General features: G+C 36.0%; 1 protein-coding gene across 2 annotated transcripts in view; it reads right to left on the bottom strand.

Annotated features, from left to right (window-relative positions):
- The window catches only part of LOC115222510 (eIF-2-alpha kinase GCN2), an 87,995-nt gene that overhangs the window by 13,731 nt on the left and 57,199 nt on the right, over window positions 1-17,065 (bottom strand). For both annotated transcript variants that reach the window (XM_036511539.1, XM_036511540.1), the window contains 6 exons: window positions 13,738-13,887; window positions 10,999-11,079; window positions 10,093-10,242; window positions 7,017-7,130; window positions 5,528-5,662; window positions 3,329-3,412 (listed from right to left, as the gene is read on the bottom strand). In XM_036511539.1, the coding sequence (XP_036367432.1) occupies window positions 3,329-3,412; window positions 5,528-5,662; window positions 7,017-7,130; window positions 10,093-10,242; window positions 10,999-11,079; window positions 13,738-13,887 (714 nt within the window). The remainder of the gene's footprint in view (window positions 1-3,328; window positions 3,413-5,527; window positions 5,663-7,016; window positions 7,131-10,092; window positions 10,243-10,998; window positions 11,080-13,737; window positions 13,888-17,065) is intronic.

The following is a 17,065-nucleotide window of genomic DNA, read 5'->3' as shown; positions in this document are numbered from 1 at the left end:
CAGCTGATAGCAGAGATTGCCATAATAGCCATAGGAAAGACAAAGTGAGAGAACAGTATACAAGCAATTATAGAGTATTAATGGTTATTTCTTTTGCTTATTTTGGGTGTAAGGTCTTGGGTAAGGGGTCGAAACCTACAGCACATATGGATTTCAATTCTGGTCTTCTGAAACAAGCTGGAATTCTGCTTTAAAAAAATAAATTTGTTGATGGGAAAAAAACTATTAGAATGCCTCTTGATATTTTAGATGCAGGCGTGGCTGTGTGTTGGTAAGAAGCTTGCTTCCCAACAACATGGTTCCAGGTTCAGTCCCACTGTGTGACACTTTGGTCAAGTGTCTTCTACTATAAATTCAAGCTCACCAAAGCCTTGTAAATGGGTTTGGTAGATGGAACCTGAAAGAAGCTTGCTGTATGTGTGTGTGTTAGTGTGTGTGCATCTTTGTCTGTGTTTGTCCCAACACCACTTGACATCTGGTGTTGGTGTGTTTATGCCCCCATAACTTAACAGTTTGGCAAAGAGATCGATAGAATAAGTACCAGACTTTAAAGAAAAAAATGTATTGGAGTCAATTCATTCAACAAAAAAATTTTCAAGATGGTGCCCCAGAATGGCCACAGTCTAATGACTGAAACAAGTAAAAGACAACAGATAAAAGATAAATGTAGTTACATTTTCCTATATATTTAATGAAAAGTTTTTATTTGTATTGTACATGTGAAAAAAGCAAGTGTACTAGTACCTATTTCTTTATTACCCACAAGGGGCTAAACACAGAGGGGACAAACAAGGACAGACATAGGTATTAAGTTGATTACATCGACCCCAGTGCATAACTGGTACTTAATTTATCGACCCCGAAAGGATGAAAGGCAAAGTCGACCTCGGCAGAATTTGAACTCACAACGTAACGCAGACGAAATACCGCTAAGCATTTCGCCCGTGCTAATGTTTCAGCCAGCTTGCCACAAGTGTACTAGTACCATGTAAAAGGCACCCACTCCAATGACACATGAAGAGCACCTGTGCTAGTGCCACATAAAGACCACCCAGTACACTCTGTGAAGTGGTTGGCATCGGGAAGAGCATCCAGCTGTAGAAACAACACCAAGGCATATAATAGACACCTGGTGCAGCTCTCCGGCTTGCCAGCTCCCGTCAAACAGTTTGGCACATGCCAGCATGGAAAACAGACATTCAATGGTGATGATGATGATGGTGATATTAGATTACACTTAATTCAGTGCAATCTTGAAAACTCCAAATAAATAAAGATTTCCTGTACTTGGTTTAGACTGTACATAGTTACAGAACTAAACCAAAATATATAAGCAATTGTAAAAAAAGAAGGCATGTGACCTAGTGGTTAGTGTTTTGCACTCACAATTACATAATCCTGGTTTCGATTTCCAGACCAGCCTTGTGTTGTGTTCTTTGAGCAGATCACTTCATTTCATGCTACTCCAGTCCACCCAGCTGTAAATGGATTGGCACAAATAAGTGAGACGACGATTCAAAAAAAATCACCTGAATGGAGGTCTTGCATGCTATGTTTTGTATTTAGCAATCAAAAGGATGAACAGTATGACCCATACAGTGAATTCTGATTGGTTAAGACTGACTGTTCAACCAAATTGAAGGTCAACAACAGTGTTTTGTAGAGTCTACAGCAGTAGTTCTCAACTGAATTATTTAGCTCAAATATTATGATGTCATCAATCCATGAAGATGTGATATTTTCATATAAAGTCAAAATCCAGTTCAATTAAAAGACTAATCTATATTATGTTATAAACATCTGAACATTTGCCATTTTCCAACAGAAGCAAACAGTTATTCTGTTATTGGTTTACTGGGGTAAGTTGTAACAAAAGAGTAGTCAAAACTGCCTGTTAGTTATGGTTTGGGTCACACACACACACAGCACCACCACCACCACCACCACCATCATTGTTTAACGTCTGCTTTCCATGCTAGCATGGGTTGGATGATTTGACTGAGGACTGGCGAACCAGATGGCTGCATCAGGCTCCAATCTGATCTGGCAGAGTTTCTACAGCTGGATGCCCTTCCTAATGACAACCACTCCAATAGTGTAGTGGGTGCTTTTATGTGCCACCAGTACGAGGGCCAGTTAAGTGGTACTGGCAACAGCCACGCTCAAATGGTGTTTTTTACATGCCACCAGCTCAGGAGCCAGTCCAGCGGCACTGGCAATGACCTTGTTTGAATGTTTTTTCATATGCCACCAGAATTTTTAATGCCACTGGCACGGAAGCCAGTCAGCTGCTCTAGCGACAATCACACTTGGATGGTGCTCTTAGCGCTCCACTGGCACGGATGCCAGTCATCGAATTTAATTCCATTTCGATTTCACTTGCCTCAACAGGTGTTCGCAAGCAGAGTTTAGTGTCCAATGAAAGAAAGCTACGCATAAGTGGGCTGGTTACGCCCCTGACATAAGCCATGGGTTATGGTCTCACTTGGCTTGCCGGGTCTTCTCATGCACTGCATATTTCCAAAGGTCTTGGTCACTAATCATTGCCTCAGTGAGGCCTAATGTTCAAAGGTCATGCTTCACCAACTCATCTCAGGTCTTCCTGTGTCTACTTCTTCCACAGGTTCCCTCAACTGCTAGAGTGTGGCACTTTTTCACACAGCTATCCTCATCCATTCTCGCCACATGACCATACCAGCACAATATATATATATATCATCATAATCATATATATATATGTATATATATATATCATCATAATCATCATCATTGTTTAACGTCTGTTTCCCATGCTGGCATGAGTTGGACGGTTCGACTGGGGTCTGGAAAGCTAGGAGGCTGCACCAGGCCCCAATCTGATCTGGCAGTGTTTCTACGGCTGGATGCCCTTCCTAATGCCAACCACTCTGAGAATCTAGTAGGTGCTTTTCACGTGCCACCAGCACAAGGGGCCAGAAGAGCTGGCATCAACCACGATTGGATGGTGCCTATACAAGAAGAAATATATACACCAGAGAAACTGGGAAACTGCCCTCTTCTTCTCACGGGGCAATGTGAATTAACCAGAGAAATGAGGATTAATATTCAGGGAAGTAAGGTTTTGAAGAATTGGTTAATGTATATGTATGCGGAAATGGCGACAGTGAAGGAAATGAAAAGAAACCTGTTGAGTGGACTTGAATCGAGGGGGACAAATAGCCAACTAGATCTGAGAAGAGGAAGCACAAATGAGTGGTAGTAAGAGAAATTTTGATTCATTATGATGTGTTCGATAGGCCAGCATTTAAGTTAAAAATAAAACAAATGATATGCTTTCCAAATAACTTACATAAGTTTTTACACTGGAATCCTTCATCACAACTGCTTGTGATATGACTTCATTCTCGCAAATTTTCTTTATTTTTTCCCAAGACTAAAAGAAAGAAAAGAAAAAAATTTATAACTTAGCTTATACAAAATACCCCTGATTTATCACATACACACAAATGCACTCAAAACTCATGCACACATAATTAAATGTGTCTGGTTGAAATGTTAAGAGGGCTTCTTTTCTTCCCTTCAATTAAAAACTTTTACATCTCTTTTTAATCCTTTCCATCGTATGCATAAGGCCTGAAATTTGCAGGGAAGGGGCAAGTTGAATACATTGGCCCCAGTGCTTGACTGGTAGTTATTTCATCAACACCAAAAGAATAAAAGACAAAGTTGACCTTGTTGGAATTTGAACTCGGATCATAAAGCCAGAAGAAATGCTGCTAAGCATTTTGTACGGTGCAGTAACAATTCAGCCAGCTCACCACCTTGCATAAAGCCATAAATAATAGTATAGGAAAAGATAGAAAAGTTAACAACTCTTCGTGGTATTTTTCAATCCGATATTTACATGCTATTATTTTTAGACTTTTGTGCTTTGAGACTTTTCGAAAAGAAGAATTATTTCACATACTCTTGAAAGTTTATAAATTCTTGACTTTTTATACTTTCATTTAAGTTCTTTTCTACTCTAGGCACAAGGCCTAAAATATTTGGGTAGTGGGGGCAGTCAATTAGATCGACCCCAGTACGAAACTGGTACTTAATATATCGACCCCGAAAGGATGAAAGGCAAAGTCGACCTCAGCAGAATTTGAACACAGAACGTAAAGACAGACGAAATATTGCTAAGTGTTTTGGCCAGCGTGCTAACATTTCTGCCAGCTTGCATTCTTTTAAGTTTATTACGCAATGTATGTCCCAGAATATGCACAAGCTGCTGTCATAGTGATGTTAATGACGACCGAGAAAGGAAGTACGTCCTTATTGATGAATCAGCTCAAACTGATAATAATGTTATCTCTAAATGAAATTATCCAAATATAAAGATCTAGAAATAGAGATAACCATAATATGGGGACCAGAAACAAACACAATTCCTATAATAATAGGTGCTCTTGAAATTATCAAAAAGACAAAAAAAAAAAAGCATGCAAGTAAATACATAGTCGAAAGCCCAGGACTTACAAATAAATATTACAAATATAAAATAACATATTACTAATACTACTAAACACAACACATATTATGTAAAATACTTTCAATACAATAGAAAATATAAAACCAAAGCAAAATACAGCACATACACTGCACCGAATAGATCCTCAATATTAAAATACAATGAAAATACTGAAAAATAATAAATGAAACACAAAGATTCTCTCTCTTTTACCTGTTTCAGTCATTTTGACTGTGGCCATGCTGGGACACCGCCTTTAGTCGAGCAAATTGACCCCAGGACTTATTCTTTGTAAGCCTAGTACTTATTCTATCGGTCTCTTTTGCCAAACTGCTAAGTTACGTGTACATAAACACACCAGCATCGGTTGTCAAGCGATGTTGGGGGTACAAACACGGACACACGAACACACACAAATATATATACATATATACGACGGGCCTTTTTTTTAGTTTCCGTCTACCAAATCCACTAACAAGGCTTTGGTCAGCTCGAAGTTATAGTAGAAGACACTTGCCCAAGGTGCCACGTAGTGGAACTGAATCCGGAACCATGTGGTTCGTAAGGAAGCTACAACAATGTCATGTTGCTCTATTTCATTTAGTAAACTTGACTGTTAACCATTCAGATTATTCTATTGAATGTAATGCTTCTTTATTCACATTATTTTGAATTAATTCCGCCAAGGTCAACTTTGCCTTTCATCCATTCAGGGTCAATTAAATAGTACCAGTTATGCACTGGGGTTGATGTAATCAACTTAATCCTTTCCCCCAAATTTGGGGCCTTGTGCTTTCAACAGAAAGGATTTTTTGTATTAATCATGTATCATACTGTAGCTTTAAGATTTTGATGAGGTGTTTGTATATTTTTAGAATGACATTGTAGGGTAAGTGTAAAAGACCAGATTTAGCTAGTTTGAACATAAAATATGCCAAATGTTTGGGCAGAATATGGCCAGTTTAAATGCTAAAGGGTTAATGAAAAACAAACAAAAGTAAGGTTATAATTTGTAAAATAATTAAATTTACTTGCCTCTTGGGTTTCATATAAAAGTGTTCCAGATATGTTCTTATCCCAATATTTTAAGGCTCTTTGGAATCTTTGTTTTGGATTTACTTTTTCTTCCATAGAACATATTAAATAGTCAGATTTATTTGGTATTTCATACTGCATACATTAAAAGAAAGAGAAAAATAAAATAAAACGATAAAGTAATGGTGGAACAAGATAATTTTAAAGGAAAATTGCCATTTGGTTGATCTAGATCAGTGGTTCTCAGCCAGGGTCCATATAGCCCCTGAGGATCCAATATAAGACTTTTGGGAGGGTCCATGCAACAAAATAGTAAACTGGAGATCCACAATGGTATTTTAAGGGCCATGAAAAAATGTTTGCTTTAGGCATATGTATTGGTATGTATTGCAAGAAATAGCTAGGATTCTTTCTCAAACATTTTACATGGTTCAACCTACACAAGTTAATGTAGGAATTCTGAAAGAAGTTTCTATAAAACTAGTTTTTAGACATAGAATGGCTATGGGGTGGGGTCCACCAGAATAAAATAGTAATCAAAGGGATCCATAGGTAAAAAAATGGTTGAAAACCCTGATCTAGATGACAGGTAAACAAAAATTAAATTATCTAAATATATATTTAATATATTTATGCATATAATATATATATATATATATATATATATATATATATTAATATATTTATGCGTATAAAGAGTTGTGTCAAAAGGTGTCAACCTCTAAATGTAGAGGGAACATGTGGGACGGGTAGACTCAGGATGACATGGGACGAAGTGGTAAGAAAGGATCTATAGATGTTGGGACTCACATAGTGGATGACAGGAGACTAAGACTTCTGGTGGTTTACTGTACTTGAGGAGACATCAAACTGAGTAAATATGTGATTGTCCTTGCATACAGGCTTGTCCCCTGCATCCCTCTCCAGCTGAGCATTCCTAATCTTGTGGGCTCATGGGTGTTGGTGCCACATAAATAGCACCTATACCATTGCTGCATAGATGCACCTGTGCTGGTGCTGCGTAAAAGCACCAAATACACTCTGGAAAGTGGTTGGCATTAGGAAGGGCATTCAGCCATAGATATCATGCCAAAATGGACATGAAGCCTAGGCAGCTCTTCAGATGACCAACTCCAGTCAAACCAATCAACACATGCCAGCATGGAAAACAGATGTTAAATGATGATGATGATTGCTGTCAAGACAATTCACTGTCAATGTTTCACAGCTGTATGTAATTTCATCTATACCACATATTTTTACTGAATCTATACTTTATATGGAGTATAAATTTCTTCATCAATGAAGAATATTATCACTTTAGCTGCTCCAGCCTACTTCACACAATAAACACTATTCTATAGCTGAATCAAAAACTAACAATAAAGAAATAAAAAAAACTCTCAAAATGTTAAAACTGAAATTGGAATATTAGAATATTTACAAAAGTAAACACACATAAATTAAAATTATTGAATCAAATAATTACCTTCTCTTCATATAATATATGAACAAGCACGTCAAATGCTATAAGAGCTCCAACTACATTAGGCTGTATTGTTGGTAAGTTAGCAGTTTGAGAAGAAGATTTAAATTTTTGAACCTGCAGAAAGCAAAGAAAGAAAGAAAAAGTTAAACATCTCTATATACATAAACGGCAAAATGTCTGTGTGTGTGTCCTTTATACAAATCCACAATTTTTCAGTTAGAGGACTCGCACTTTCTATGGTCATTCAAAACCGTCCAAGGGTGGTTGTGCACATCTTTACATTTCCCCAGTCACCCCACAAAGCCATTAAAATAGAAGTGACTTTTTTGTGAATTTTCTATCCAAAACCCAATCAAAATGCCCAAAATTTGATACGCCAATTGAATGCCAGCTAGCTGTATGTGATTGGTCAGAGATTTGGACAATACTCATGTGTATGTGCGCACGCACGCAGCTGTATATGCATGCACTGGCAGTATGACCCGGCGTTGCCAGGTCATAGTGCTAGTAATTAAATAAAGCATTTTATATATTCTTTAAAAAAATGCCCATAACATAAAATTGATATCTCATTAGAAGTGCATGTTTTAGCTAAGGTAATAATTTAAGTACACGCAAAGTCACATATATATTTTTTTTCTTTTTTAGTTAGAATTATTTTTGGTGCCATGACAATTATTTTAACACTAATTCTCTTTTTTAATGCCTGAAAGATTAAATTCTTCACACATTGAATTATATTCTTGATAACACTGAAGAAGAAAAAGAATAGATGCACAAAAGAAAACTACTGTGCAATAAAGGAATAATTGAGAGAAGAGAGGGAGGGAGGGTGGAGGAGAGGAGCAGCTGCCACTGTCCTCATTGTCATTTAGCGTCCATTTTCCATGCTGGCATGGACTGTATGGTTTGACAGGGGGCTGGCTAGGCAGAAGACTGCACCAGATTTCACTGTCTATTTGGCAGGCTTTTTTATAACTGGGATGCCCTTCTTAACACCAAACACCTTACAGAGTGGTCTGAGTGCTTTCGTGAAAACAAAACAGAGGAGATATGGAATGAAAAAATAAACATAAAAGTGTTGTTTGTCAAATTAAGAGTAGATTCGAAAAAACACCACTAAAAAGATAAAACTTTAAAAAAAAATAAATAGTGCTGGACAGTATGGTTAAGAAGCTTGCTTCTGAACAATGTGGTTTTGGGTTCAGTCCCATTGCACAGCACCTTGGGCAAGTGTCTTCTATTATAGCTGCAGGTCAACCAAAGCCTTAAGAGTGGATTTGGTAGGCAGGAACTGAAAGAAGTGTGTGTGTGTGTGTGTTTATAAGCACCCTTGTCTAGACATTACTTGATGGTTGTAAGTAAGCATCACTGTCATACATGTGGGGTTGTTGCTCCCAGTCTTTCATGAAAAATATGTTTGAGCATAGGGAAGTATTACTTTACTTGGAAACAGGTGAAGTTTAGTGATGAGAAGGGTATCCGGCCTTAGAAAATCCACATCAACAAATTCTGTCTAACTCATGCAAACATGAAAATTAAATGGACATTAAAGGATGATAATGCTTCTATTAGCATTATCATCCTTGCAATGGTGTGTTGGATAAAATGTTTCTTTCCATTTGGAGCTTCTATGTAATACTTTAATTTCGTTTGGAAAAATATTCCAGAAAAATGATATGCTTTTTGTAAACAACCTAACTGGAATTTTAACTGGAAAAAAAAAAAAAACGAAATGAAGAAACCCAACGGGACAAAACCCACTAAATTAAAGTGTAAAATAGGACAAAATTCTCCTAAGTTATATTTTTTCTGTTTTTGAACATGAAATATACGATACCATGAAATATCATTTAAAATTAGAAGAAAAAAATATAATTTAAATAATTTATAACTAGAATAATCATGAAAAATATTATAATCTTTCATTGTGTTGGTTCACTCCACATGATCACTGCTTTGTCCACATGAGTACCATAATTACCCATGTATAGGTAAAAACATATCTTCCTAAAAAAAAACCATCAGTGTAATGGAAGACCAATACTACAACCAGCTGTTAAGGAAAGAATGCAGACAGGTAAGGATAAGGAGAAACATTGACTCATTTCCATAAATAATCCACTTTAGAAATTATGGTACTCAGGTAGACATAACAATGATCATGTGGGGAGAACCAACACAAAGAAAGATTATACTAGTGGGTTGTCCGGAAAGTTCGTGCCGATTTATAGTAGCTTACCTTTCGACTTATTTTAGAACATGGTTGGGTCCATAAAATAGGATTTGACTACACCTCCATTTAGAGCACAGTTTAAGCTATCTTTTCATGGAAGAAGGTTTATGTCCTTATAACCTGTGTTAATTCTGTAACCCTTTAAAATGGAAGATAAGAAATTTCATTTTCAGCATTTGATGCTTTGGGAACCAAACAAAAATTGCTGCAGCTAAGCTGGGATGTGTTACCCCACCCTCCATATTCACCAGATATTGCTCCTTCAGATTTCCACTTATTCAGGTCTCTGCAGAATAGTCTTAATGGTAAAAATTTCAATTCCTTGGATGATGTAAAAAGATACCTTGATGAATTCTTTGCCATGAAACCACCTCAATTCTGGGAAGAGGGTATTTTCAAGTTAAAGGACAGATGGAGACGCATTGTGGAACAAAATGGTTCATATTTGGTTGATTAAAAATGTAATGGCAAGTATTTATTGACCTTTTTCTTTCCTTTAAAAATCGACACAAACTTTCTGGACAACCCAATATTTTTCTTGATCGCTTCAGTAATAAGTTACTCACATTTATTCTTCTAAATTTTAATGGTATTAAATGTGTTAAAGTTCAAAATCAGAAAAAAATATAACTGAAGGGGTTTGTCCTATTTTGCACTTTAACTTGGGAAGTTTTGTCCTAGGGATTTGTCTGGACCCCTAATGGAAGCACCTTGAGAGCTCCTTTTAAATGATTTTTTTTCTCTGCATTCACAACCAATAGAAAGAAAAGAAACAATGGTGTCATAGTATACTTTAGAACTTAGATAGAAAAAAAAGCGAAAAAACTATTAATGACTTACTAATTGGGCATAATTTCCCCCACTTGCAATGGTGTGTTGGATAAAACGTTTCTTTCCATTTGGAGCTTCTTTGTAATACTTTAATTTCATTTGGAAAAATATTCCAGAAAAATGATATGCTTTTTGTAAACAACCTAACTGAAATTTTAACTGGAAAAAAAAATGAAATGAAGAAACTTTACTTTATTTTTAAATTAATGATTTTTACAACATAAATAATGTTCAAAATATGAAAGATCTTGATGATTATAACTGTGTTAAAATTTTTATGACTAAAATTGTTTTATATTGATATGAAATATTAAATATAAAATTAATTTTGTGGCAATAGTTTAAAAACTCATTCATAATTACAAATTAATCATTTAATCATTGCTCATTTAAAAATTAATTTCACAAAAAGTTTAAACTTATTAATGTGTTAAATACATTAATCTTTATTAATATTCTATTCATTTTATTTGTATCAGTGCTCCATGCTGGAGCACCACCATAAGGGGTTTTAGTTGAACAAATCGACCTCAGGGCTATTCTTTGTAAGCCTAGTACTTATTCTATCGATCTCTTTGGCCAAACCGCTAAGTTACAGAAACATAAACAGCCAATATCAGTTGTCAAGTGATGGTGGAGAGACAAATACAGACACAAGGCTTTGGTCAGCCTGAGGCTATAGTAGAAGGCACTTGCCCAAGGTGCCATGCAGTCAGACTGAACCTGGAACCATGTGGTTGGGAAGCAAGCTTCTTACCAAACAGCCATGCCTGTGCCTATATTGAATAAATTATTTCATCACACTAATATATAATTGTGAAAGAAAGAATTCCTCCAAAGTAACCAAATAATTTTATGCTAGTCTTAGCAATAAACATCTTACAGTAATATTTATAAAGATGATAAATTACTTACTGTACTTGTTATTCCAAACATTTCACAGTATTGCAAGACCTTTTCCAGTTGATCGATTCCTCTGTATGCAAGATCTGATATCTTCAATGGTTGTTTTATTTATATTGAAACGAAAAATATATAAATTAGAATACTTCCAAAATAGCAACAACAATAATTTCAATATAGTTTTAAGCTGTCATTGTTGTGGAGTAGCAAAAGTTAGTTTGGCTTCTGCAGATTCCAATGACATGGAGACAGTAGACCAAATGCCGAGATTTTATAGGAATAGGTTGACATGTTTATCAATTGGAAACAAGCTTCAACACACGATCAGTGTTCAAACTGTGTTGTTCCACTCTTCAGTGAGAACATGGCAAATTCAAAAATTTGAGACAACCCTTTTGTTACTAACCCAGTCAAATCTGGCTCGGGCTCTGTGGTAAAATGTCTTGTTTTCATAAGTTTTGAATTAAAATATTCCACTAAACCTTAGTCACAATTTACATTCCTAACACTAGCTTAATGATAACTAAGTTATTTTACTAAATTCTTTGTTATATTAAAAATAACTGAAAGAAACACAGAGCATCTCAAAATAAATACAGTAACGAAAGGGTTAAAAATATGTGACTCATTTGATTGATAACTATTTGAAGGAAATTTGGCTTTTAGACTGAATAAATTTAATAAAAAAAAAAAGGAAATTTTCATGTTTAATGTATGCTTAAGCTATCCAAAATATCTAAATCCTACGCAGTAGTCAAAAAAGCTAAAATATTTATCTCACTCTTTATAAGCATTTTTTACTTTGCTAATTCCCCATTAAAATTTTAAAATATCTTTCAATGCATTGCAAATGACCTCCACTGGCACCATGCCCAAAGACATATTTTCTTACAGGAAGAGGATCAGAAACGCTTAAACCAACAACCTTCTGTGATTACTTCTCCATATGATTATATGCAATATACACTTTGCCTGCCTTCTGCTGTTATAGTTAGAAATATATTCAAATTAAAGCTTCAGACTCCTGAAGAAGTCAGTACTATAACCTACCGAAGAAATTATAATACTGCTGGAGCTATTATTGGTAGTGCTACAATTGAGAATGTTGATTTATTTTGACCAAGTTCATGAACCTATTTGTAATGAAACTGGTGTAAGAAAGTCAGAGCAATCTTTGTTCACATTACTGTTAAAAACCATACTGAGTAACCTTAACTGTTTAGCAAATAAACCAGTCTTGTCTGACCCAAATATTCTACCTGTTTTATGTTCAAACTGGCCAAATCTGACCTCTTATAATTATCCTACAATGTCATTGTAAGAATATACAATCACATCATCAAAATCTCAAAGCTATGAGACAAAGCATGATTAATTAAAAACGATGCAAATAAATAAGCATTACATTTGACAGAATAATCTGAATGCTAAAAGGGCAAAAAGAATTTTAAAGCAGAGACAATAAATGGTACTGTAACAACAGAAAGAGAAGGAAATTAAACTTTGCAACAATTCTTTTCTGAAAAAAATTCTTGCATTGGATCACATCCTAATTTACAGCATAAACAGATTCTGGAAATGCAAAAGGTCTCTATTGAAAATGACCCAATATATGTTTTTATTTCAACCTATCTCAGAATAATGAATATTCTTTGCATTCATCACACTTTCACATAGCTCTCTCATCACTATCATTGTTGCCTCTATCACTTAAGCTTCTCACTCTGTGAAGATGTGAACAAGCAAGCATGTCATGATGAGGACATGGTATTTCTCTAGTGCTGGTGTCATGAAAAATACATTAAATACACTCTTTAATGTGTATACATACATATGTGTGTGATATGATGTTGTGTTCAACTCATGCCAGCAAGGAAAAATGAACATAAAACAACAATGATGTTTGTAATGTGTATATATGATTATTAACAACGGAAGCAGTATTAGTATGAAAAGGCATTCTTTATATCCAACTTAACATGGATGCTCTTGTTAGAATGCCAAATACGACAGTATCAACTTTGAAAGGACAGTATTGGCTTTGAAAGGTCATATATAGGTGCATGGAGCATAAAAACACAGGCATAAATTGCAACAGACAAGAATCGTCTGTTCTGGGTGCCAGAACTGCCAGATCACATGATTTTAGTCTACTGGACTTCCTCAGTAGGAATCTTGTGCCTGTAAACCAGCCAAACTCACTGCCATGATTTATAGAATATCGATGTCTTTTCAGACACAGACATTGCAAATAGTCAGCAGGCTTCTTATGTACACATAACAGGAATCATTCAGTTTCCATCTAGCAAATCCACTCACAAGGCTTTGATCAGCCCAGGGCTAGTGTAGAAGACACTTGCTCAAGGTACAACACACACAAACCACATCAATAAAATAATATTGCCATAGGAAGCGAGGTTTCTAATGTTTTCTTCAACTCAACCTTTCAGTTTCTGTGACAAACTTTCTGCATCCTTCACCTCCATTACTACCTAAATTCAGAAGCATGTCTGTTACTAACTTCTCATTAGATTATTTATTACATTTAGATCAAAGAAACAATAACAGAGCAAGATGGATGTTTTATCACTTCTGGTGTCTAACCTGTCTGAATTTATCTCTCTCACTGCCTCTCTTTTTCTCTCTCTCTAATAACATCTCTTCTGGTATTTAACAAAAAGCAAAAAGGCATACAGAAAAACACACATTTAATTTGGCAAAATAAGAATGGCAAAAAGGTTTTTTCTTTACCTTTCTTGATGATTTTAGTAAAAATTCCAAAGACTTTCTAATATTTTCTAATGGTTCTTCTTTATTCAGTAATTTCAGTGAAAAATCTATATTATGGTCAGCTACATGAAATGATTTCAGTATATTCCTCATACTTTTTTTATTATCACCCTACAAAATAAAAGGAAATAAACTTGTAATTAAAAAAATTTGTTTTGCACAGTTTTATCATTGAAATTTCAACAAAAATGCAGTTAATAATACTTGTAGCTACATGTGTACCATTGCACTGTATTCCCACCTTTGTCAGATCTACAACAGACTTTAAAATTTCTCACTGTATAGTAAACTTTTACCTACGCATACATCTCCCCTACAAGTCCTACCTAGTCTTGCATAACATCTCAGTATCATGCATTCTGAGCAAACAACCTCTGCAGAATTACATCTGCTTGGAACTACTCACCTCTTTATTCCATCTTATCAAACGTTAATCCCCTTTTCCTTAGACTTGGAAGGCTACATGTATTGTAATATCAAACATTTCCTCACATGGACATGAAAACCATTTAAGCATTAATGATATATAAAATCTGTCTGTAGGTTTCTGAGGTCATAGTCTATTTGAATTTCCAAGGCATTTAAGTTGAGACTACAGAACTCTGAGTAGATGAGAAATTCATTGTAAAGTCAAGCCCCAGGTGCCTCATACTCTTTTTCAGCTGAGTATACTGGAGTAATGTGAAATAAAGTATCTTGCTCAAGAACAGAATGTACCATCTAGTCCAAGAATCAAACTTGTGACCAGCAGTTGCGAGCACAAAACCTAACCTCAAAACTACTGTGCTTTCACATAATGATATGTGTGTGTGTGTGTGTGTGTGTATTTGCATATACGTAATGTAAGTTTAGAAAAAAACCATTGGTTTCATACGTGAACTAGACATCTCTTCAGTTTCTCTAAACAGTAACTGTTCTCTGCAAAGAATGTTGGTTTTAAAATACAAGAATGCCGGTGATAGTTCAAGAAATAATCCTCTTTAAAAATATGGCTGGGCGAGTTGTCTTCCTTCGCTTGATAGCTAGGTTTTCCAATTTTGAAGTAAAAATTTCTGAAAATGTGGACAACTCCCCTGGCTCATGTAAGTTCATGAGAATTATAAATCTTTCTGCCAAACACAATTTACACAGTCTTGTTTCATTACTTTAGGGTCCACAGGTTCCCAATAATTTCCACCTGATGTTAAAGGGTGTATGATTGTCCTTTAGGTTCCATACGTATGCTGCAAGTGTTGTGTTGTGTCTTTCCGGCACCCTGAAAGAAGATCTGTGGTTGTTATGGTGAATTTAAAATCTGGATTCACAAAATCCGACATAAATTTTAGTTTGTGTCCCTGTGTTGGCATTGATATTATTTATATTTGTGCTGCTTCTGTTTGAGACCACCTTTGCTTCTCCTGATTTATGATATTGTAATGAAGATCTATATATATATATACACACACACACACACATATATATATATCATCATCATCGTTTAATATCCGTTTCCATGCTGGCATGGGTTGGATGGTTTGACTGAGGGCTGGCAAACTGGGAGGCTGCACCAGGCTCCAATCTGACCTGGCAATGTTTCTACAGCTGGATGCCCTTCCTAATGCCAACCACTCCAAGAGAGTAGTGGGTGTTTTTTACATGCACACCTACACAAGAGCCAGCCAGGCAGCACTGGCATCAACCACACTCAAATGGTACTTTTTACGTGCTCGAATGATGCTTTTTATGTGCCACCTGCATAGGTGCCAGTCAGGTGGCACTGGCATCAGCTATGACTATGATTTCACTTGGTTCAACAGGTCTTTACAAGCTCGGCATATTGCCTGATGATTGAAGGGTGCTTTTAAATGGGCCAGTCATGCGGCACTGACATCAGCCATGGCTATGATCTCACTAGGCTTGCCGGGTCTTCTCAAGCGCAGCATATCTCCAAAGGTCTTGATCGCTTGTCATTGCCTCAGTGAGGCTCAATGTTTGAAGATCATGCTTCGTCACCTCATCCCAAGTCTTCCTGGGTCTACCTCTACTGATATATATACATATATATCTATATATATATATATCGGTTCTATTCTAGCAAAAACTGTCCGACGAACGGGAAGGTGAAACTCAGAGTAACAGGTTTTGTTGAATTTTCTGCTGCTTTAAATAAAGTATATATATATATATATATATATATATATATAAAAACCAGTGATACGTTAAAGGTACCCACTACACTTTGTGGAGTGGCTGGCATTAGGAAGGACATCCAACCATAGAAACCAAGCCTAAAAATATTGGAGCATGGTACAGCTCTCCGGCTTACGAGTTCTAGTCAAATCACCAGCATGGAAAACAGATGCTAAATGATGATAATGATGATGATGATACACACAAACTCACACACACACACACACATACAGTGCAGTTTATGGATATAAAAACGTATGTGCAGTGGAATCAAAGGAAGGTTGACACAGAAAACAGACACACACATACACACACACTTTCTCTCTCATTCTCGCTCTCACTCTTTCGCTCCTGCCACCCTCCCAGCCTGTACATCATCTCCCTATTTTCTGATCTATTCCCAGATTTATACTTCTGCATTCCATTCTTCCTGCACTGCCACTTATCACCTCCTCCTCCCTGAGCCATTTCTATTCTTTCACCCTCTTCCTCCCAACCACTCTACTGATGTTTACCACTGACCACACCTCCACCCTTATTCATCACAACTTCCCCTCAACACCCATTTCTAACCATCTGTCGCTCTCTTCTCACACTTTTATGAACTTATCCACCCTCTCCTATCCATCCTCAGTTCATATTATTTTAGCTTGTATTTTGAGAGTATGCTTTTACAACTCATCATCACCAACACTGTCATTTTCCAGCTATTCCAAGCATTACATAATGTATCTCCTCTACAGCAAGACACCTTTGCTTGTCCCTCTATCATGCCCTAACTTTGTGTTTCTCAACCATCTTTTTACCTCTGGGTCCCTTTCATTCCTATTTTACTCTACCGGACCCCAACAGTAGATTTTAATAAAATCCAATTATATTTTTATAATTAAATATTATTAGGAACTGTATTAAAAAATTGGTGAAATGTTTTGTGTATTGTAGAAATATAACCCATATTCTTTTCTACTCTAGGCAGATGGGGGCAGTCAATTAGATTGACCTCAGTACACAACTGGTACTTAATTTATCGACCCTGAAAGGATGAAAGGCAAAGTCAACCTCACCGGAATTTGAATTCAGAAAATATTGCTAAGCATTATACTCGGCATGCTAATGTTTC

Source organism: Octopus sinensis, linkage group LG20 (genome assembly GCF_006345805.1).
Source record: "Octopus sinensis linkage group LG20, ASM634580v1, whole genome shotgun sequence".
Classification (NCBI taxonomy): domain Eukaryota; kingdom Metazoa; phylum Mollusca; class Cephalopoda; order Octopoda; family Octopodidae; genus Octopus; species Octopus sinensis.
The sequence above is the reverse complement of the archived record's forward strand: the minus strand, read 5'-3'. Positions and strand labels throughout refer to the sequence as shown.